Genomic DNA, 21,412 nt, shown 5'->3' on the forward strand with positions numbered 1-21,412 from the left:
CAGTGTCCTTGCTGAGAAGGGCAGAACTGCCTCAGGGAGCTGCTCAGAGTCTTGCCGGTCCAGACCCTGTCACCGTGTCCTGTGCTTACCTCCTTCAGTCCCTGTGGTAGCCCTTCCCCCAGCTTTTCAGACAGGGCCGCAGAGGCTCAGAAACGTTCAGTCACTTGCCCATGGTAGCACAGTGAATAAGTGGGAGAGGCCAGGCCCAGAGCTCAGGCTTTGACGATGCCTCTCTGCCCGCCCAGGTGAGGGGGTCCCCCGGGGCTGCTCTGTCTCCACTCAGCTCCTGGTCTTTACCGCTCTCACCCAGGTTGGTGTTATCAGGGCATCACCCATACAGGACTGGGCTAGGGCCCTTTCCGGAGGTCTCACCCTTTCTAGGCACTGGGCTCCCAGGCTGGTGGAGCTGCCTACGTGTGGCTCGGGCCTGAGCCGTCCGTCATACTAGGCTGACAGTTCTCCTGACTCTTCCTCTCCGTGTTGCAGCTGAGCCGCGTGAACGGCACGTCGTCGCCTCAGTCACCCCTGAGTGCGCCCGGCAGGGTGGCGGCGGTGGGGCCGTACATCCAGGTGCCCAGCACTGGCAGCTGCCCTGCGCCCGGAGACCCGGCGAAGCCCCAGTCCCTCACCGGCGCCTCGAGTGCTGCCCATGGAAGGTCCAAATCTGGTGAGTGGCCCTGGCCCTCTTCCAGGGAGAGCAGGGGGGCAGGGAGGAGAACCGGGGGGGCAGAGGCCTCAGAAGGGCCCCACCTCGCACTCCAGCCCCGGTGAAGTGTCCCCTGAGGCACGTCGTCGTCTCAGGCAGCTTTCAAGGAGCTGTGCGCCACCACGGTAATGACAATCCTGAGACCGGAGCGGGCCCTTTTTTGGACTCAGCATCCTTACTCTGGTTTCTAAAAACACAGCTTAGTTAAGACCTAGGTCTCTCCCACCAAGGTTTTCTTTCCCTTGAGGGTACTCAGTGGCCAGCAGGGCGCCTCCCTACAGCTGGGCTGCTGCTCGTCTTCCTGACCCAGCTGCCTCCCCAGGGGCAGAGCCCTGTGGCTCAGGGGTCCCCAAGCTCGGGGCCATGGGCCAGGACTTCCTGTCAGATTAGTGGTGCATGAGATTAGAAACAAGCGCACAATCAGTGTAATGCACTTGAATCATCTCGAAACCACCCCTCGGCTCCTGGTCCGTGGAAACATTGTCTCCTACACACCGGTCCCTGGTGCTGCCAAGGTTGTGGATCACTGCTGCAGCTTCTCTGCCTTCCGCGCCAGCACGGGCTCCGTCCATCAAAAAGTCCACAAACCATCCCTTTGGCCCTCACCACCCTGAGTTGGCAGTGTCACCAGACTCAGGCCTCCGGCTCCATGCGGTGCATAACCTCCCTGAGGACATGTGGTCCCTGCAGCGCCCTGGCTTCCCAGCCGAGCACAGCCCTGGTCTCCATGGAGAGGCCACACTCCTTTCTCAGAGGAAGACAGCACATTCAGAGTGCCGCGTTTGACCCTGATGCATCCGGTGCCGGGTAGGGAGACGTCACGGCAGGGGCCGCCCGTCACGGGGGTCACGGAGCGCACGTGCAGCTGCCACTAGTCGCTCGCCACAGCAGGACCACCGGCGGGCCGGGCCTCCATTCTGGGGGCTTCACGGGTGGCGGTCGCTTGCCTGGCACCTGGTCTGAGTGGCCGCGCCGCTGGAGGGCCTGGGGCTCACCCTGACCCCGGTGGGATGAGGCAGCCCCAGCCTTCCTGGGCCACGTGCCCTGGCACAGGTCCCTTCGTGGCCGTGTCTCAGAAGCCACATGGCACACGTAATCTGCATGAAACTTGAGTTGCAGCTTTTATTGATAAGCTGCTGTTTATCGTTTGACCCACCCGATGGGTCCGATGGCAGGTAATTAGCACAGCCAGGTCCTGCTCAGTTTAAACGTTGCCAGCCCGCCCGAGCTGCTGGTGGCTCGCAGTTCCCTCCTTTTCATGGGCATGTGCTGGGCTGCCTGGCCAGAGCCGCCAGGAGGAGCCCCCCACAGGGCCAGGAGGCCGTGTCCCCAGGGTTCGGCCACAGCCCTGCGCCCTCTGTGCTGCAGGGTGAGTGGGTGCGAGGGCCCCATGCCAGCCCACAGCCCGGGTGGAGAGCCTCAGTGAGAAGGCTCCCAGGATACTCTAACGTGCCCTCGGCTGTCCTTCTGGTTCCGTGTCGCACAGATGGCCATGGTCAACCCAGAGCGACCCGTCTGTGGACAGTGTCGGACCTTGACGCCGGGCCTGGCCGCGGCCCATCGCAGCGCCCTGCGAGCCCATTTGCAAAGCGTATGTTGGCCGGCAGGCCCGCTGGGGAGCTCTGGTGACGCTGCCAAATCCTCAGTTCTTCCAAACTGACAAAGGCTGCTCCCCGCTCAGACCCTACCACCACCTCCCAGGCAGGAGTGGCGTCTAGGCTGGGCCGGAACCCAGACCTCCTCAGGAGGGGCCTGACAGGTGTCAGCCCAGAGGGGCTGTTCTGGTTTGGTTTTTACAGAATGATGATTTTCTGAGTTCATCATGAGGCTTTTAGTTTTCGCTTCATGCAGGAATCTCCCATCACACTTTCGGATGGCTGACCGTTGCTAACAAGAATAAACGGGTCCTTCTTCTTCATCTTCTGCCTCATTAAGTCCTAGTTCCTCTCCAGTGCCTTTGTGCCTGATTTCCACGAACTCTCCTGTGGGTCTGGCATCTCAGGAGCGGCTGGCAGCCACGTTTCCTGAGACCCTTAGCGAGGCCAGCCACCTCTCCTGCGTCAGCTCTGTTTGTTGCCCTTTAGCCTGGGGTCTGCTCTCAGTGCGTCCTTGGTGAGACTGCACGTCTGTGGCCCACACGGCCCAGCCTGAGAGCACCAAGGGGCGTGAGAGCGCACACACCTCCAGACGGGGAGCGGCATGGCCCACAGCGAGCAAAGGGGTGGCTTGGCCTGAGGCCTGGAAGTGCTCGCCAGGGCTGGCAGCCGGGCTGGGCTGAGCAGGGAGGCAGCGGGCGCGCAATGCTGCAGCCACAGGCAGGCTCTGCCTTGGAGGGGCCGCTGCCCGGCACCCTCAGGCCCTCTCCAGGACGTGCGAGACCTCCCCTCTCACCAGGTGCAGTGTGAGCTGCAGCAGAGCAGCTGTCCGGGAGGGGGGCTGCCCAGCCGCCCCTCAGCTACCCCCGCTGTGCTGGCAGGCGGCAGGAGGGTCTGGACAGTGCCCCGGGCGTCCCTTTTCCCCTCCAGTCCAGCCCCTGCCACTGCAGAGAGGCCAGACCCTCCCTCCCTGAGAGCCAGCCTGTGCCACCAGGGGATGCTTCTGCACCCTTTCTCAGTTTGGAAAACGCTGTTAAACGGTGTGCCTTTTCAGTGGCTTTCCTGAGAACCTGGGCTCACTGGCTTTCTCATCACTGCAGCAGATTGATGGCCTGCTACTCAAATCACTGGGAACTGTACCTCTCTCCTGTGATCATGAATGATTTTCAGAGGATGGAAATTTCTGACAGACTAAAGCCAAATTTTTCTTCTAATCCCAGAAGCAGTACAAGTCAAACCTGTTACGAAGTCAAAAGATAAATCTTTTTTATTGCTGTGTGTAACTGTATTTGCAAATAGTGTTTGAAAGCCCTGTGCCAACGCTTGTTTTGCTTGTTGGTGTTGATGTAATGGGTTTGACCTGTATTTCGATGGGAGCTGAATGTCTCTCCAGCCCCCTGGCCCCTCGCCGGGGCTGGCGCATCTGTGTGCTCGGTCGATGAGTCTCTGCGCACCTGAGAGCCCCGTGGGTGCTGGCGAGGCCCCTCGGCAGTCTCTGTGGCTGCCCGTGTGGCTCCATCAGAGCGTGCTGTCTCAGAGGTGATTTTTTTGCTTCTGGCAGAGGGTTATTCTTACATTGGTTCAATTAATTTCAAGAAAAATTTTACTTAAATTCTGTGTTCTTTTCAAGTCAATGATGGAAACTGGCCAACCTTAAAACAGAATTCTAGCTCTTCGGTGAGACCACCGCAGATCGCTGGCGTGGACTGGAAGGACACGAGTGCTGAGGGGCCGCTCAAGCAGGGGCCCGTCTCTAGCCAGCCCATGCCCCTGTCAGCCCTGAGTGCTCCGGAGAAGCTGGTAGGTCATCCATCTTTGTCCAGAACACAAACAAGCCCGTAGCTGACCACACCCCTCTTCAGCCTTCGTCTTCATCTAAGGGGTAGGAAGTGTCATGAGGCAAATTAATCCTGTTAGTGTCCACGTCGTACCCAAGTCTGGAGGAGTTCACGGCCCTGAGCACGTGGGCTGGGCGTGCGTGGGAAGCCTGTGGTCAGGATTGTCCCCCTGCTGTGCAACCCCCTTGGTGTGCCCGCACCTGCTCACGGGCCCCTTGGAAGGACAGTCCCACTTTGTACTCCTGTGACCAGGGGTGGAAACGTGCTGAGCTTGTCAGAAGCTGACTCTGTGTTCCTCTCTAATGTGTTGATGTAGGGCATGGAGACCGGCAAAGTGCCGCCCCCCCTGCCTGGTGTCAGCAAGCCGCTGCCCCCAAGCTATGGGACGTACCCAAGTCCTGCCCCTGTGGGCCCAGGCTCGACCAACTCCCTGGAGAGGAGGAAGGAGGGCAGCTTGCCCAGGCCCAGCGCAGGCCTTCCCGGTCGGCAGAAGCCCGCCCCGCTGCCCCCTGCGGGCGGCCCGCACCAGCCAGGCTCCTCGCAGCAGATTCAGCAGAGGATTTCTGTGCCCCCAAGTCCCACATACCCGCCTGCAGGGCTGCCTGCCTTCCCAGCCGGAGATGGCAGACCCGAGCTCCCGCTGACTGTGGCCATTAGGCCCTTCCTGGCTGATAAAGGGTCGAGGCCACAGTCCCCCAGGAAAGGACCCCAGACGGTGAATTCAAGTTCCATATACTCCATGTACCTCCAGCAAGCCACACCGCCTAAGAATTACCAGCCAGCAGCGCACAGCACTGTGAATAAGTCGGTTAAAGCAGGTATGGTGGGCGTGTACTCCTCCTGGGGCTGGGAAATCCTATTTCAGAAAATGCCAGTCTGTACCCTGAGTTCTGGGCCATAGGCTGTTTAGGGTTAGACTTGATTCCTAGTGACATGTGGCTGTGGGTGTCTGTGTGAGCGGGGATAAAGATGACATACACAGAGCGATTCTGCCGATAGACCCCAGCTCCCTGACTTCCCGTCTGAGCGCCCACCTGCCCACGTTACTCCGGAAATCCAGGCCGTAGAAGGCTGACATCTCAGAATTTGCTCTCTTTTTTTCTCCTGGTTTGTATTGACTTGTGCAGGACTTATCTAGGAGCTGGCGTCGTGGGGCTGCCTGGACCTGATCCCCTGGCCCCCTAGCAGTCGCCGAACCAGGCCCCTGGGGGTGATATGAGGGAAGGGTTTTGCTGCTTTGGGGTCCTCTCGCAGAGCCCACAGGGACGTAGAGCCCTGGTTTGGGTGCAGGGAAGTCCGCCCTGGTCTCCTGGGGAGGCAGGTGTGAGAACGGAGCTCGGCTCCTGCGTGTGGATGCTGTTGGTGGTTCCTCCTGGGCGGCAGGATCTGGGCCTCAGGGAAGTCTGGGGTCTCCTCAGAGTTGTCCCCTGTGGGCTGCAGGTTCCAGAATCTAGTTTGAGAATCTCCAGGCTCCCCACAGGGGCCCACGGGGGCCCAGGTGGACATGCCAGCCTTGACCTGCGGCAGGCTCTGGCCTTGGGGGCAAGGAGCACCAGGGCCACCGGGGCCCTTCCTTCCTGAGGCGGCCTGTGGTCTTCCCCATGTGGGGCAGCCCCAGGGTCACGTGGTTCTCCTTGGCGAACAAACAGCGAGTGCCTCTTTACAGTCGGTAGGCCACTTTGCAGCCTTTTTCTTTTTTGCATCTGAAAAAGCCCTGATTGCATACACACCAATCAAGTAGAGAGTCCCCCTCCCCAGGGAGGAGTTGGCGGGTTCCCGTGGCTTTCCTGCGGTCTCTGGCGGGCAGGTGCTGAGCGCTGGGCTTGTCTCCCCAGTATACGGGAAGCCGGTTCTGCCGTCTGGTTCCACGTCCCCGTCCCCGCTGCCCTTCCTCCACGGCTCGCTGGCCCCGGGTGCCGCGCAGCCCCCGCCTCCTGGGGAGAGCACCGAGAAGGAGCCGGAGCCCGAAAGCCCTGCGCCGCCCGGGGACGGGGCCGTGGAGAGCCTGCCGCGGCCGCTCAGCCCCACCAAGCTGACGCCCATCGTGCACTCGCCGCTGCGCTACCAGAGCGACGCCGACCTGGAGGCCCTGCGCAGGAAGCTGGCCAACGCGCCGCGGCCCCTGAAGAAGCGCAGCTCCATCACAGAGCCCGAGGGTCCTGGTGGGCCCAACATCCAGAAGCTGCTGTACCAGCGCTTCAACACGCTGGCTGGCGGCATGGAGGGCGCCCCCTTCTACCAGCCCAGCCCCTCGCAGGACTTCCTGGGCTCCTTGGCTGATGAGGACAATGGGAACGCCACTGCCAACGGGAACCTGGGCGAGGCTGGCCCCGCCCCGCCCACCGCCCCGCCCCCCCCAGCCTCCGACGCCAATGACAACCGGCTCCCTTCCCCTGAACCCGAGGGCCTGCTCTGTCCCCTGAACACCCGCCAGACGGCTGAGCCGGCCGAGGATGACAACAACAACGTGACCACAGCCCCGTCCACCGAGCAGGTCCCCAGCCCTGGGGCTGCGGCCCCCTCTCCAGCGGAGGAGCAGGCGCCCCCAGCTGTGCCACTGCCCTCGGCCTCTACGGTGGGTGTTGCCCTGGACCAGGGCACCGGCTTCCTGGCCAGCTAGCCAGCGCTGGTCAGGGACACACCTGGGTCGGGTGGTGCCGGGCAGTGGAGCCAGCCTCGCCCCCGGGGGCCCAAGGGTTCCTGAGGAAGGGGGGCGTCGCTGGGATCAGGACAGGCAGCTCTAGGGGAGGAGACCCTTCTGGACAAGAGCACTGGGGGGAGAGCGGTGCTGAAGGAGCAGAGGGAGGTGGGAGCCCCTTGCCCTGAGCCCCTTGGCAGGGCACGGGCAGTTCAGCTCTGAGGTCCCTCTCGCTGCCTCCCTCCGGCACCTGCGGGGACAGCCCAGCCCCCGAGGCAGAGCCGCCCCCGAGAGCCAGGCGCAGGCTGGTCTGCAGTGCCCCCTTGTTGCTCGCTGGGGCTGCACGCGGGGGTGCTGCAGGTGGAGCTCCGCCTCAGGCTCTAGGGACCCTTCCTCCTGCCTCCTCTCCTCTGGTCCCAGCCTGCTTGCGTGGGGTCGCTTTGAAATCCAAAGCACGCTTCCTCCCCGTAGAGCAAGCGGACCAACCTGAAGAAGCCCGACTCGGAGCGGACGGGCCACGGCCTGCGGGTCCGCTTCAGCCCGCTGGCGCTGCTCCTGGATGCGTCTCTGGAGGGCGAGTTCGACCTGGTGCAGAGGGTCATCTACGAGGTGAGCGCGTGCCTGTGTGGGGCAGCGGCCCTGGCGGCGCCCGGCGGGGCTCACGCGCCGTGTCCCGTGTCGTAGGTGGAGGACCCCAGCAAGCCCAACGACGAGGGCATCACCCCCCTGCACAACGCCGTCTGCGCCGGCCACCACCACATCGTGCGGTTCCTGCTGGACTTCGGGGTCAATGTGAACGCCGCTGACAGCGACGGCTGGTGAGGCCCCGGGGTGGGTGGGGGCAGAGGAGGAAAGGAGACAGGACGGCCGCACCCGGGCCGCGCCTCCTCCCAGCCACCTCCGTCTCGTGCTGGGTTTGCCAAAGGCGCTGCTGTGATCACGCCTGTCGCACGGCTGACCACAGAACCATTTGTTCTCAAGCGGCCAGAAAGCCTGTGTGGAGGGACCCGTGCCGTTGACTGTGCGCCTCAGGCCGCGGTCTTCGCCGCCGCCTGTGAACATCTGTTTCTTTATATCGTGGTAATGCACAGCTGTTACCATCACAGCTGCTGTGAGGGCATGTTCATGTCACACCACGAACACACAGTTTACAGGTTGCTTCTTGGTCCACTCACCACCCAGCCTTTTGAGGTGTGGGTGTGGTGTGTTGGGGGCGGTGTGTGTGTGTACGTATGGTCTGTGTGTCCGTCGTAAAAGTGGGAGTAGAATCAGGCCCCTGCAAAGGCAGCAACACAGCCGCTGGTTGGGCGGTGAGTGCGCGCCCTGCAGGCCGCCTGGGGCCCGGGCCACCGGCAGGGCGTGAGGCCTCCCTGTGTCCCCCTAGGACGCCCCTGCACTGTGCCGCCTCTTGCAACAGCGTCCACCTCTGCAAGCAGCTGGTGGAGAGCGGCGCCGCCATCTTTGCCTCCACCATCAGCGACATCGAGACGGCCGCGGACAAGTGCGAGGAGATGGAGGAGGGCTACATCCAGTGCTCCCAGTTTCTATATGGTAGGGGCGTGGGCACACGCCCTTGGGCGCCGTTCCTGGGCCGCGGTGGGCACGCGCCATGCCACTGCCTGGCCCGAGAGAAGCCCCGAGTTCACCCTTGGGGAAGCCCAGTCTGTCTCCTGGCACCAGAGGTCACCCCGGCCCTTGGGCTCATTGCTGAAGACCTGTCACATTCTCATGGTCAGGATTCCATGCCGAGTTGCTCAAAACAAAGTCTTCCCCTCTCTGCCACATGCTCTCTGTGGGCAGCCAGGATGCCCTGGGCATGCAGTGGCCCAGAGCGAGGCCTTGAGGGCGGTGTCCTGGGTGGTCTCAGTCCCCACTCTGTGGACAGTGATGCACAGAAGGGCAGTGCCCCCAGGCCCAGTCCCCAAGGCAGGGGGCAGGGGATGCCTGTGCTGGGAGGCGGTGGCCTATTGCTCTGGTGGAGTATGCTTCCCCCCACCAAGAGCAGCACACGGGTCTTCAGTCATGGGCTTGTGGCTTGTAAGTTTCACCCTAAGAAACACCACCTTTTCTTCTCCCTGGAGAAGAGCATGGCGACCCACTCCAGTGTTCTTGCCTGGAGAATCTCGTGGACAGAGGAGCCTGGTGGGCTAAGTTACTTAGGGTTGCAGAGTCGGACACGACTGAAGCAACTTAGCATGAATGCACCTTTGCTTCTGGACATGAAGCTTCTGCTGCGGGCCTCTTGCTGGGACATGGAAGGGACTGGTGGCGTTATTGGGGGGGTGGGGGGCGGCAGCTGGCCCAGCTTCTAAGCGCTCTGCTGTGGCCCCAGCGGGCTGCCCAAGGCCAGTGGTGTCTCCGAGTCCTCAGCAGCCGGCCCTGCAGACTTGACTGTCGGCTCTCCTGTCCCAGGCGTGCAGGAGAAGCTGGGCGTGATGAACAAAGGTGTGGTGTACGCCCTGTGGGCCTACGAGGCCCAGAACAGCGATGAGCTGTCCTTCCGCGAAGGGGACGCCCTCACCATTCTGCGGCGCAAGGACGAGGTCGAGACCGACTGGTGGTGGGCTCGCCTCGGGGACCGGGAGGGCTACGTGCCCAGGAACCTGCTGGGGGTAAGGCGGAGGTGGAGCCCTCCTACTGCGGGGGGCGGGGCCCGCCTACTTCCCGGGGTGGGGGGGGTGCCGGCTCAGGCCCCGCCCCGGGGGCAAAACTGCCTTTCTCCGTGCTTCCTGGGAAACGCGGGGAGCAGGGCCATCTGCTCTGGGGGAGGCCTTTGGGGAGGCTGAAGCCCCTCGATCAGGGCTGCTCTCGGCGTGTTCTGCTCTCGGGGCTTGCAGGCTGCGCCCTCTGCAGCGATGGCCCCTCAGGCCCTGGGCCTCCCTCTGCTCTCTGCTCCACGCCCAGTGGGCTGGCAGCTGCTGTCGTCCTGCAGTCACTGGACACCTGCCAGGCACCTTTGGGGGCCTTACAGACAGTACCGGTATCTTAGGCGGTCCCGAGTGCCCTGAGAGGAAAAGGCACGGGGCCTCTGGGCGTTAGGGGGGTGTCTCCAGAGGAGGGCGGCCTCTGAGCGTCAGCCTGGCCTTGGCACAGGGCCCCTGCCGTGGGTGTCCCCTCGTCCTAAGCCCTGTCCATTGCCTCCCAGTTGTATCCGCGGATCAAACCCCGACAGCGGACGCTGGCCTGAGCGCCCCCTGCAGCACCGCACAGGTTCGCCGGCGGCGGGGAGCGGCTCGGGCTGACTCAGCCATCTCCCGGAAGTGGACGCTGGACGCAGCTTCAGGGGCTCCCGCAGCAGACCGTTTCCGCGGTGTGAGGGCCCCCGGGTGAGGGTCTGCCCTCGGCTCAGAGAGAGGCCTTCACCTCCAGGGAGACTGAATTTTGCTAATTACTGTAAATCCAAATAAATACCCAGCTTTCTAAACCACCACCCTTGTTGCCAATAAGAAGCCCTGTCGTTGACCCCCGACTGGTTGCCGATGAAGACGGTGCTCTTACGGACACGGGCCCCAAGGCCCCCTGACCCCCAGTATTGCCCCAGCCCCCCCAGAGCCTGCCGGCTGTGAGGAGCGCCCCTCGCTGGAGCCCCGCCCTCCTGTCCGTGGGAAGTCGGAAGCCCGGCACCATCCTCGCGTGCATTTCTTCTCTCATCACCAAAGGAGCCCTGTGTGGAGGCCTGTCTAGCGGGGGTGTCTGAGGTGTGGACTCCTTTCCCATTCCAGGAACGGGAGGCCACAGGCACAAGGAACCTTAGGACCAAGTGACACCACCGGGTCAGAAGTTATAACACGGCGCCGCCTTCCTGCAGCCTCCCGATGCCCCAGTGCCCTTGCCGTTCCCGGCACTGTGAAGGCCCGGGCGGGGGGCAGGTGGATGGGAGACGCCCGCCCGTGCGGCTCGGGGCAGGGCCCAGACTCCCCGGTCCCTCTGCCCCGGTTGCAGACTTACAGTGAGGCGCTTCCCTGAGATTTGAACTGTACGTACAGGCTTTTATATACCGAAAGTATTTTTTGACTAAACCACTCGAAACTATCAGAACCATGTTGGAAATGTTTTTTTTCTCATTAAAGTCCAGGCCCTGAGCTTTATTTTCCATGTACGAGTCTCGCGTGTAATTTACGTATGGACATGTGTAGATCCTTGGGGCACCGATTGTACACAGTGTGCTCACAAGAAAGGAGCACCCGCAGGCAGCCTGTGCTGAGGCTGTGTACGTGCACGCAATAAACCGCTGTCTCTCATGGGCGGCTTCGAGTCTTGTGTTCTGGAGCCGGAGCTGAGCTGAGTGGGAAGCTCGGGTTGTCTGGACACAGAGAGGCAAGGCCTGATCCTTAGTTTCAAAATAAGTTTTAATTGTAAGCTTTATATACAAATTGTTGTACAGTTATTTTAAAGTGAAATAGTAAGTGAAAAGTACAAAAGGTAAAGCATGCTCCTTCCCCAGTGAAGTATCAAAGGTTTGTTCGTGGCCCTGGGTTAGTGACACGCTGAGCAGGCAGTGTGAGAAGTGCACCAGTACAAATTAGGCCAGGTGACCACTGCCTGGATCACGTCTGTGGAAGAACCAGTGGACCAGAACCTTCTAGTAAACATGGGCACTCGTAAAAACAAGGCAGAGAGCATCAGCAGTAGTGTAGCTCGGCCTCTCCCCCCGCAGTTAGGTATCAACAAGTGACAAGTTCTAAAGCGCGAATGGGCTGGAGCGTTAACCGACTGTGTACATATTGCACTGGGCAGGCTCCGAGGGCTTGGCTGCGTCTCCAGCACTTGTAGGGTTAGTCGTGCCTGTGCGCCTGCGAGCAGGTGCTGCTGCCCCAAGCGGACCGTCCAGCCCGCGTGGGGTTACTGGTCCCGAGACTCGTGGAGGAGCTTGGCCGCCTGCAAGGTGACCAGAAAGGCGTGTGCCTGGCTGAGGCGGGAGGAGGCCCCTCGGCTGGGCGGGGGAGGATCGTGGAACAGGAGGTACCTTGTGCATGGCTGCCAGCCACGCCGTCGCCTGCCTCCTGCTGCCGTCGGCGTCCTCGCTGGCTGTCAGCGTCAGCTGCGTCAGCCCCTCCGCCCCCGGGGTCGTGTACTGCAGGGTCATGCCTGTGGCCCTTGCGTTGCCTCCTGGAGTGGGAGCAAGGGAAGAATGCCCCCGAGCGGCCTTGAGCACCAGGGCGCCAGCCGCCCCAAAGCAGCGGCCCGGGCGCCCCCTCCCTGGCCCTGGTGCTGGCCTCACAGCTGGCCTCTCAGGGGGCCTGTGTCAGGGCAGCGGCTGCCTGGTGGCCGACCCTGAGCTCACAGGATGGGCAGGGGCCCGGGTCGAACACTTGCACCCCACGGCTGAGGCCCTGCACTAGGCTACACCCGCCTGTCGTGCTGGCCTCGCACCCACCCCACCGCTGAGCGCCAGGGTCAAAGTGGAGGAGCCACGCCACCGCAGGACACGAGCTCCTGGAAGGCTGTCTTTGGGGGGACCGCCTGACGCCAGTCCCCGCAGCTCAGAACCCAGCCCGGAGTGCCAAGCCTCCAAGGCTTTCACAAGCCGCGGGCCCAGCTGTGTCAGCCGGCTTACCCTGGCCTGGGCTCTCTGGAGGGGCGCCACCCTCACCCCCGCCCTGGGGCAGCCCACGGCCTTCTGCCCACCACCTGCTCCCGGAAGGGGGCTTTCCCGATTCCTGTGACTGTTGCACTTTGAGAGCCTGGAGCCGGCAGGGCTGACCCTTGACAGAAAGTGGGTGACCCTGCTGTGGACAGCGCAGGCGCGCGGACCCTCCCTGCCCTCCGCCCCGCAGCACCTCCGCCCCAGCACGGTTCTGGGCACTGACCGACCGGTTCTGGCCCCGCCCACCGGGGAAGCCCGCCCCCCGCGCGGCCGCGCGGAGCTCGCAAGCCGCCACCGGCTCCCCGCTCCCCCCCCCCCCGCGCCCCCCCCCCCCCCCGGCCGGGGCCGGCGGACACTGGCCGCCGAGCAGGGCTCCCCCTCAGGAGAGGGCGGCCGAGCCCAGGGGACAGACGGCTTCACGGTTTGGCCGCCTCAGGCCCGAGTGTCTCACCGGGAGCCCCCCTCCCCGCCCCGCAGACACGCTGACCTTCGGCGGCGGCGGGCCGGCTGGCGTGAGAGAGCGTGTCTTTACGTCAGGCAGGCAGGCAGAGGACAGCAAGGCCGGTCAGAAATCAGAGAGAGGGCTCGGGTCAGCCTCCGCGCTCGGACCCCAGGCCCAGGAGTGGGGTTCAGAGCAGAGGGCCGGGCCGGGCCGAGCTCCCCGAGGAGGGCCGTCTCCGCAGACCCTGGGGGGCGGCGGCGATGGGGGCCCCACCGCAGGCCCTGGGGTACCAGGTGATGCCAGCCGCGAGGGACGGGACGGAAGAGCGCGGAGCGCACGTCCAGGGAACCTCCTCTCCGCCTCACACGCCCGCGAGTGGAGCCCCGGAGCCCCCGGACCCGCGGCGCCTACCTCCGGGAGGGAGGCCCTCCGTGAGCATCTGAACGGCGGCGATGCGCGCCACCTCCACCTCGCGGTGATCGTCCCCGTCCCCGTCCAGAAGCAGGAACCTGCAACAGCAGAGGCGTCCGTGCCACGGCCCTGCGAGGCTCCGGGCGCCCAGTGCCAGGCGGAAGCACCAGCCCTCACCTCTGGTTGCTGGAAAGACGGCAGACCCTCGTGTCCGGCTTCTCGGAGTTACCGAAGGTCACGAGGAAGGTGGCGCCTGCGGAGGGGACCAGACGTGGGCACGCGGCAGCTCCTCGCGCCGCCCCCTCCAGGCCAGGGACACGCGCAGAGGGCAGAAGGGAGCGAGGCGGCGGCGGGAAGGGTGTGACGGGGTCGGGGTGCAATGCCGGAGGCCAGAAGCGCCGCCTGGGGCTCCCCCGGGCCCGGATCGCAGGGCGCAGACCCGCCCCCAGGGAACCCCCAGGGCAGCCCGGCCCGCTGCTGCCAGGAGGACCTGCGGGCCGGGGGTGGGGGAGAGGGCTGCCAGGTCCAGGGGGCTCCGCCCGCCCGGAGCCCCGGGGCGGGACCACACCCGGCGGAGTCCCACCCAGCGACCCCGCCCGCCCGGCGCTCACCGCTCAGCAGCAGCTTGAGCTGCCGGTCGTAGAAGTCGGCCTCGCGCCGCGACACCGGCGCGCACCCGGCGCACTGCCGCACGGGGTCCACGAAGCACATGCGCCGCAGCGCCACCTTCTGGCCGCAGCACTTGTCGCAGAAGCACTTCCCGCACCGGCGGCAGTGGTGCTGGGGACGCGGGCACGGGCGTGAGCACCCCGCAGACCGCGGGCACCAGCGGCCGCCGCGACGCCTCGAGGGGCCCCGCCCCCACACCGCACCAGGGCCGCCCTCCTGCCCCGCCCGGCTCACCTTCCTGGTGAGAAAGTCAAACTTGGTGTCACACTGCATGCATCTCGGGCACTAGGAGACAAGGGGGCAGGGGTCAGGCCGCGCGGCCCGGCCGGCCGCCGGCACCCAGGGCCGGCCAGGAGACCCCGCAGCGGGGTGGCGGCCAGCCGGCGGAGGTGGTGCCAGGCCCGGCCGCCCAGGGCTCGGGAGGGGAGCCTGGGGACAGTGCTCCCGGGACCGGCCAGGGCCCAGCCTGGAGACGGCCACGTGTTCACCCAGCCACAACCACAGGAGCGCCCAGACGTGTCGCCTGGCAGTGGGGACGGGCTGCCCCCACGTGGCAAGGCCCGGCCTCTGCGGTGGGAAAGCCGCTCACTCCAAGGATGGGGGCGTGAAACGGCGCCACCGGGCAGGGGGCCAGGTGCCCTGACTGTGTGACCCTCGCCTAACCCGCCCCCAGTCGGTCCTGGCCAGCAGGGCCAACCCCGCCATCCTCTGCCGGCTTCACTCGGGGCAGCCAGAACCCAGGTGGGCTCTGCTCCCGCTCCCAAGACAGGGCTTGACCTTGACACCCCCACCCCTCCCCCCAGGTCCGGGTTGGCCTTCTCCAGGGGTGGGGGGCAAAGGCCAGTCTGCAGATGCCTCCTGCCACAGGCGCCATGGCCCTGCGCTGAGCGGCCGGCTAAGCTTTACGTGTTCCCGTGACTGATGTTTTCTTCTTTTCTCTTTGTTCTTCGGTGGCTTTCCCGCTGGGACACAGGGCCTGGCCCTCCAGAATCACCCGCAGGGTCTGCCCACCTCCGGCACGAGCTGGTGAATCCCAGGGCTGCTGCCCACTCCGGCCCCGCCACTGCCTCTCCCTGTCACTTCTGGAACCTTCCGTGTTTGGCACTCAGGCCTCCACCTGGGCAGGGCCTCTGTGTGCCACCCTCTCCCATGACCTCACACACCCGCCCGCCGCGGAGTCCGTGGGATGAGGGTGCAGTCGTGGAGGTTGACCCTGCCCCCCGCCTTGCCGGGAGGCTCATGTCTGAGCAACTGAGAGAGCAAGTTCTAAACTAAGACCACAGCAGAAGGTAAAATACAATCCCTGAAAAATATTAGTGAGCTAGACATTTTGTATTAATCTAAATAAACCAATGAGGTTATTCAGAAAACAGATTTTTAAACAAGGTAATTTTCCTATGGATCATATAAGAGAAAAGAAGCTTTTAAAATTATGAAGAGAATGATTTGACATAAAAATAAAATTAAATAACTAAGAGTAGTGGATGAAGACATGAGTCAAGAATTCATACCTGGTCTGAGACCAGCTACACTGAAAGGAGACGCCAGCCCAGGCCGGGGCCCAGCTCTGCGCCCTGAGCAGCTGACTGGACCCAGAGGAGAGGCCCCGGGGTGGGGGACCGCCATCCGAGGAGACGGTCCGAAAACCAGGGACCAGCAGCCTGCCCCCTGTTCCGCCGCGAGGCCAAAGGCCCTGGAGACACCTGCCCCTGAGGCCATGCACCAGGCCTGTCCCCACAGCACCCCCAGGGCGGGCGGGGGCTGCAATCTCACAGGGGAGAAGCTCGGTGAGCCGAGACACATGTGTGTGCACACACAGACACACACGTGCACGGGCAAGCGGCCACTGCCGGACCCGCCCTGGGCTGCGCCCCCAGGTCGACATCAAGCCGCCAGCCACCTTCAGGGCCCTGCGCTGCCCCCCAGGACTCTTACCCCACAGACGGGGGAGGGAGCCGGTGGCGGGGGCGGGGGTCTCCACAGACCCCCACGAGAGGACGGGGTGGGGGGCCAGGGGTCAGAGCCGGGCAGCCCCGACCCGTCCCGTCGCTGCTCCAGAAGCCAGCAGCTGACTGGCGCCCACCCTGCTGATGCAGGAGACTTCCGACAACACGGGGGGTCAGTGAGGCAACAAGGAAGATAAAGGAAGAAACCAGAAAGGGCCACAGGAAGCCAGGCCGGAACAGAGGAGGCCTTCGGGGACTGTGGGCCACCCCTCGGCAGCCCGGCGCAGAGGCCCTGGAGGACTGCTCGGAGACGGCAGTTTCTGCCGACCAGCTGCCCCGGGAGCCCTGGGGGTGCTCAGGGGGCCCCTTCAAAGCACAATAAAGAGACCGGAGAGGTGAAAGGAAAGTTTCGAGAGAAGCGACTAGAAAGGATGGAGCTTTAGGACGGCGGCCCTGAGGCTGGAGCGACGGGACCGCCGCCCACACTGACCCCCCAGATGCCAGGCTCCCACGGGAGAGCTGCTCAGGCTCCTCAAGAGGAAGTACATCATACAGGGAAGTTTCAAAGTTACACGTATTAAAGCATCTTTGTTGAAAAGCAACCATTTTTAAAGAGTAAAAAAACTCCGACAAATATAAAATAAACCCATGTCAAAGATTTAACTCAATTAACTGAGGCAAGCAATGAAATATTAAAAAAACAAGCTCACAGGGAAATCTGAGGCGCAGACCCACAGCAGCCCCAGGGACGAGGTGACCCTGACAGCTCGGTTCGCGGGGCGGGGGCCGAGGAGAAGGGGCCAGGCCGCCTCCCAGGACGGCCGCCTCTCCTGCAGGGCCCGGGGGCCGCAGGCAGCTCCTGAGTGAGCGCGCGGGCCTGCGGGGCCTCGCCCCCCACCCCGAGGGACCCACCTGGGATCCCGAAGCCCGGAGATGGGGACCCCTCGGGCAGTGTTCTCGAAAAGCGTCCTGCAAAGAGCCCCCTCCTCACGTGCCCTGGAGGAGACGCACAGACAGCCCGGCCACCCTCCATAAGCCGGACAGGGGCCGCAGGCGGGACCCACGGGCCTGCTTGTCCCCTCACTGACCAAGACGCCAGGCGCACAAACCTCACTTGATGCAACGTTCACTCATCCCTCCTTCCTTCAGGCCCTTGAACTCTGACCCACCTCTTAGCCTGAGACAGTCCAGGGGTGATGCGCCTGACCCACGGTCAGATCACACCAGCTGCCCCCGCCTGCCCCTCCCACCCTGCTCCCCAAAGCCTGGGCTGCGCCCCCATGGAGAAGCCCCCTGCCATCTGCCCCTGGACAGCTTACGGATCCCTTGGTCAGAACCACCCCACAATGGCCCTCTGAAACACAATCTCCCCCCACCCAAGTCCACCTTCGCTTCTTGTTTGACACACCTGTGTCCCCCGTTTGCCTCTGCAGACCATTCGACGTCAAGACTGCTACTACCTGCTCGAACCGCCGCACAACCGTGTCACATGCGAGCAAAGCAACACTCAGAATCCCCCAAGCCAGGCTGCAACGGTACGTGAATGTGAACTTCCAGATGTTCAAGATGGATTTAGAAAAGGCAGACGAACCAGGGATCAAACTGCCAACATCCACTGGATCACTGAAAAAGCAAGAGATCCAGAAAAACATTTTTCTGCTTTATTGACTATGCCAAAGCCTTTGATTGTGTGGATCACAACAAATTGTGGAAAATTCTGAAAGAGATGGGAAGGCCAGACCACCTGACCTGCCTCCTGAGAAATCTGTATGCAGGTCAAGAAGCAACAGTTAGAACCGGCACGGAACAATGGACTGGTTCCAAATTGGGAAAGGAGTACATCAAGGCTGTATATTGTCACCCTGCTCATTTAACTTACAGGCAGAGTACATTATGCGAAATGCCAGGTTGGATGAAGCACAAGCTGGAATCCAGATTGCCAGGAGAAATATCAATAGCCTCAGATATGCAGATGACACCACCCAAATGGCAGAAAGCGAAGAGAAACTAAAGAGCCTCTTGATGAAAGTGAAAGAGGAGAGTGAAAAGGTTGGCTTAAAGCTCAACATTCAGAAAACTAAGATCATGACATCTGGTCCCATCACTTCATGGCAAATAGATGGGGAAACAGTGGAAACAGTGACAGACTTTATTTTGGGGGGGCTCCAAAATCACTGCAGATGGTGATTGCAGCCATGCTGCTTACTCCTTGGAAGGAAAGTTATGACCAACCTAGACAGCATATTAAAAAGCAGAGACATTACTTTGCCAACAAAGGTTCATTTAGTCAAAGCTACGGTTTTTCCAGTGGTCATGTATGGATGTGAGAGTTGGACTATAAAGAAAGCTGAGGGCCAAAGAATTGATGCTTTTGAACTGTGGTGTTGGAGAAGACTCTTGAGAGTCCCTTGGACTGCAAGGAGATCCAACCAGTCCATCCTAAAGGAGATCAGTCCTGAATATTCATTGGAAGGACTGATGCTGAAGCTGAAACTCCAATACTGAGGCTGCCTGATGCAAAGAGCTGACTCATTGGAAAAGACCCTGATGCTGGGAAAGATTGAAGGCAGGAAAAGGGGACGACAGAGGATGAGATGGTTGGATGGCATCACCGATTCAACGGACATGAGTTTGAGCAAACTCCGGGAGTTGGTGATGGACAGGGAGGCCTGGCGTGCTGCAGTCCATGGGGCCACAAAGAGTTGGACACGACTGAGTGACTGAACTGAGCTGACATCGAAACAATAGCACAGAGCCACCGTCGCCACTGTTACACCCAGCACCCAGGACGGCAGGAAACGGCATGTGTGCACGGGTCAGAGCAGTCTCCGACAGCTGCACACCCACTCTCCTTGCTGGGGGATACGCGGATACAGTCACACACGGGGGGCCTCCTGCCGCTGCCCCCGTGTCCCAGCACTGCCCCCCCAACCTCACAAGCTCTTGGAGGCACACAGAAGAGCGAGTCCGTTATTTCTGGGGGCAGGAACCCCTCTGAGAAGCCAAGAGTAACGCACTCCCCCAAGTTCTCCAGCATCTATAAGGGGAGTCCCCATGGGCCCGAGGTACCAAGGTGGCACAGGGCCGAGCACCAAGTCAACAGTCGACAGACCCCAAGGAACGATGGGTGCCGGACGGCTCCACACACGACCGGACTCTCGTCCCGGCGCAGCCGAGTGGAGGCGGGTGAAGCGGGACGGCCTGTCCCCCAATGCTCTCCCTACACCGCCACCCCCCTGCCCGTTCCAAACCACACACACAGCGGGATCGTGAGCCGGGAGGGCAGCAGGGGAACCCCCACCTCCCCCGAGCTGCCTCAGACCAGATCGAAGCCAGCCTCCATCAGACTCTCCCAGCCGGAGCTGCCCCACCCCAGCCAGCTCTCCTCCAGAACACTCCCCTCGGTCACTGCAGACGCGGCCCCTGCCCAGTACATGTCAACACGCACTTCCTCAAACTCGGGTCACTGCCCCTGGGAGGTCTCCTCCCCTCCTCCGAGCTCCCTCCGCCTTCTTTGGCTGCTGAGACAGCAAACGGGTGTGTTTCTGGAGAGCACGAGAAACTTCCACTGGGGAGGGAGCGTCGAGGGGGAGAGCACCTCTGCCTGACGCCGCCACTTTTCCCCGGGAGCCCGCAGACCCCAGGCCAGGCCCCCACGCCCCACTGCTCAGAGAGGACACCCGAGGCAGCGAGGGGGTCATTTCGGGAAAGAACAAAGGGCCCCGAACACGGACAGTGGGGCCCCGGAGCGAACTGAAGAGCCAAAGGGCAGGGCGTCGAGGCGGCTCCCACTCACACACGGTCCTTGCCGTGAGCATTTCACGGGGATCAGTCAAGGAAGAAATGTCTAAAATGGCCCTCGGGGACACCACCAGAAAAGGCTGACTCGCGGGGCTGGGCTGAGGGGGTGGAGATGCTCTGGGCCCCGGGACTGGCCCGTCCTGGCTCCGCCCCCCGCGGTGGAGACGATCAATCCGGCTGGACCTCGGCCCCTTCACCTGCCGCCTCCCAGGCCAGGCGGTGCTGCGACCTCCCTCTGAGCCGTAATGACACCCGCCAGGCTCCCTCACCGATTCAGCTAAACGAGCTCCCGGACACGCGCTGGCTTAGAGAAGGAGAGCTGTGATGGTACCCTTTTCTTTCTTTAACCACCTTTCAACGGCACTAGCCAAGGGGACCGTGTGAGGAAAAGCACATTCCGCGAGTTCAGAGCCTACAAGCACCCGGAGGACAAGGGAAGAAAGGGAAGAGCACAACTGGGGCGACGAGAAGCCCAAGAGGAGGGGACGACCCGGCCCAGTGACCCCCGCGGCCCTCGCCCAACGCCCTGCCCTCTTGGAGCACCGCGGGCTGGGCTCGGTGACCAGGGGACGGAGGGAATGAACCCTCCCTCCGTCCTCCAGCGGGCCAACCGGCCCTCCCTAGCTTCTGAGCTCTCCCGTGCCTGGAAAACACCCGATCGCATTCCTCCCGTACCTCCCCACCCTTCCCTGCGGAAAACCTGCCACCGCGATTCCCGGGGCAGGGAGGAAAAGCGGTCAGCTAGAACACGAGGGGCTGTAACTTAAAGCTTGTTTCCAAAGCGTGGTCTTTTCCCGTCTCTTAGACGCTCGAGATTGACAGGAACGCACCAGGCTTCTCCGCCAGCCTTCGCACAGCTTAAGGGATCCGGTCCAAACTCCTGAGCGCAGCACACAAGGGCACAGAGGTGCCGCCCCGCCTCTCCGGGAGCAGGTGCGACTCCGCAGGCAGGACGCCCTGCAGACGCCCCGCCTGGCGACGCCCGCTCGCACCCATCACCCCCCAGCACCGCAGGCCACGGCGAGGGCCCTGCCCGAGCGCCGATCGCAGAGAAACGCTGGCCCCCCCGGTCCCCGCGCGGGGAGAGGGTGGCAACTGTCAGAAAAGTTCCAGCCCAGCAGCTCGACCGCGGGAGGCGGCCGGTCCACAGACGACGGCGCAGGGGTCAGGGCCCGGGCGGAGTCACGGAGGGATGTCGGGGTGGGGGGGCCGCGCACCCGCGAAAAGGGCCAGGCGGAGCGCCCGGGCGGGGGTGGAGCCGAGAGTCCGCCAGGGCGGTCCGCTGGGGCCGGGGGCGCGGGGAGCCGAGGGCGGGGCGCACTGAGCGGGCCCGGGGAGTCGGCGCGGACTCCAGGAGGGCCGGGGGAGCGGCCGGGGTCCTGCGGCTGGCGGGCGGCCGCGACCTACCTCCTTGTCCGGGACCCACGGCGGCTCCTCTAGGCCGAAGGGGCTGCCGTAGGCGCGGTGCTCAGGCACCATGCGCAGGCCGCTGGGAGAGCGCACCAGCTTCTTGGCGTCTCGGCGCGCAGCCACCTCGGAGGACATGACGCCGCCGGAGCGCTCGCCCGCCGCCCGCCGCCCGCCGCCCGCCGCCCGCCGCCCGGAGCCCGGCCCGAGCCCCTCGGGAGCCCCGCCCCGCCCCGCCAGCGTGGCTGACAGCGCCCGCGTCCAGTCGCCAAGCCAGGCTCAGAGCACGGACCAATCGGTGCCCGGAATCCGCCCCGCCGCCGCGTGCTCCAATCGACGCAAGGGCGCCTCCTCCGCCCCCCTGCGGCCGGC

At 63.4% G+C, this 21,412-nt stretch overlaps 2 protein-coding genes across 4 annotated transcripts in view; one reads left to right on the plus strand and one right to left on the minus strand.

Annotated features, from left to right (window-relative positions):
- The window catches only part of PPP1R13B (protein phosphatase 1 regulatory subunit 13B), a 74,323-nt gene extending 63,451 nt beyond the window's left edge, over positions 1-10,872 (plus strand). For both annotated transcript variants that reach the window (XM_040256827.1, XM_040256828.1), the window contains exons 9-17: positions 487-667; positions 3,932-4,101; positions 4,456-4,957; positions 5,975-6,714; positions 7,249-7,386; positions 7,462-7,595; positions 8,162-8,328; positions 9,190-9,389; positions 9,923-10,872. In XM_040256827.1, coding sequence (XP_040112761.1) covers positions 487-667; positions 3,932-4,101; positions 4,456-4,957; positions 5,975-6,714; positions 7,249-7,386; positions 7,462-7,595; positions 8,162-8,328; positions 9,190-9,389; positions 9,923-9,964 — 2,274 coding nt within the window. In that variant the 3' untranslated portion in view covers positions 9,965-10,872. The remainder of the gene's footprint in view (positions 1-486; positions 668-3,931; positions 4,102-4,455; positions 4,958-5,974; positions 6,715-7,248; positions 7,387-7,461; positions 7,596-8,161; positions 8,329-9,189; positions 9,390-9,922) is intronic.
- A 240-nt stretch (positions 10,873-11,112) lies between these two features.
- ZFYVE21 (zinc finger FYVE-type containing 21) lies at positions 11,113-21,250 on the minus strand. Of its 2 annotated transcripts, XM_040256829.1 has the most exons (8): positions 21,041-21,250; positions 14,121-14,171; positions 13,829-13,997; positions 13,395-13,470; positions 13,218-13,315; positions 12,852-12,890; positions 11,744-11,886; positions 11,113-11,655 (listed from the first exon to the last, which is right to left on the minus strand). In XM_040256829.1, exons 1-8 carry the CDS (start codon positions 21,176-21,178, stop codon positions 11,620-11,622), a joined length of 750 nt encoding a protein of 249 aa, XP_040112763.1. In that variant the 5' UTR covers positions 21,179-21,250; the 3' UTR covers positions 11,113-11,619. The 2 variants fall into 2 exon arrangements, with proteins under 2 accessions (XP_040112763.1, XP_040112764.1); XM_040256830.1 differs by lacking the exon at positions 12,852-12,890 and having other exon boundaries at positions 21,041-21,223.
- Between the last annotated feature and the right edge of the window lie 162 nt (positions 21,251-21,412).

Source organism: Oryx dammah, unplaced genomic scaffold (assembly GCF_014754425.2).
Source record: "Oryx dammah isolate SB20612 unplaced genomic scaffold, SCBI_Odam_1.1 HiC_scaffold_16, whole genome shotgun sequence".
NCBI classification, from domain to species: Eukaryota; Metazoa; Chordata; class Mammalia; order Artiodactyla; family Bovidae; genus Oryx; species Oryx dammah.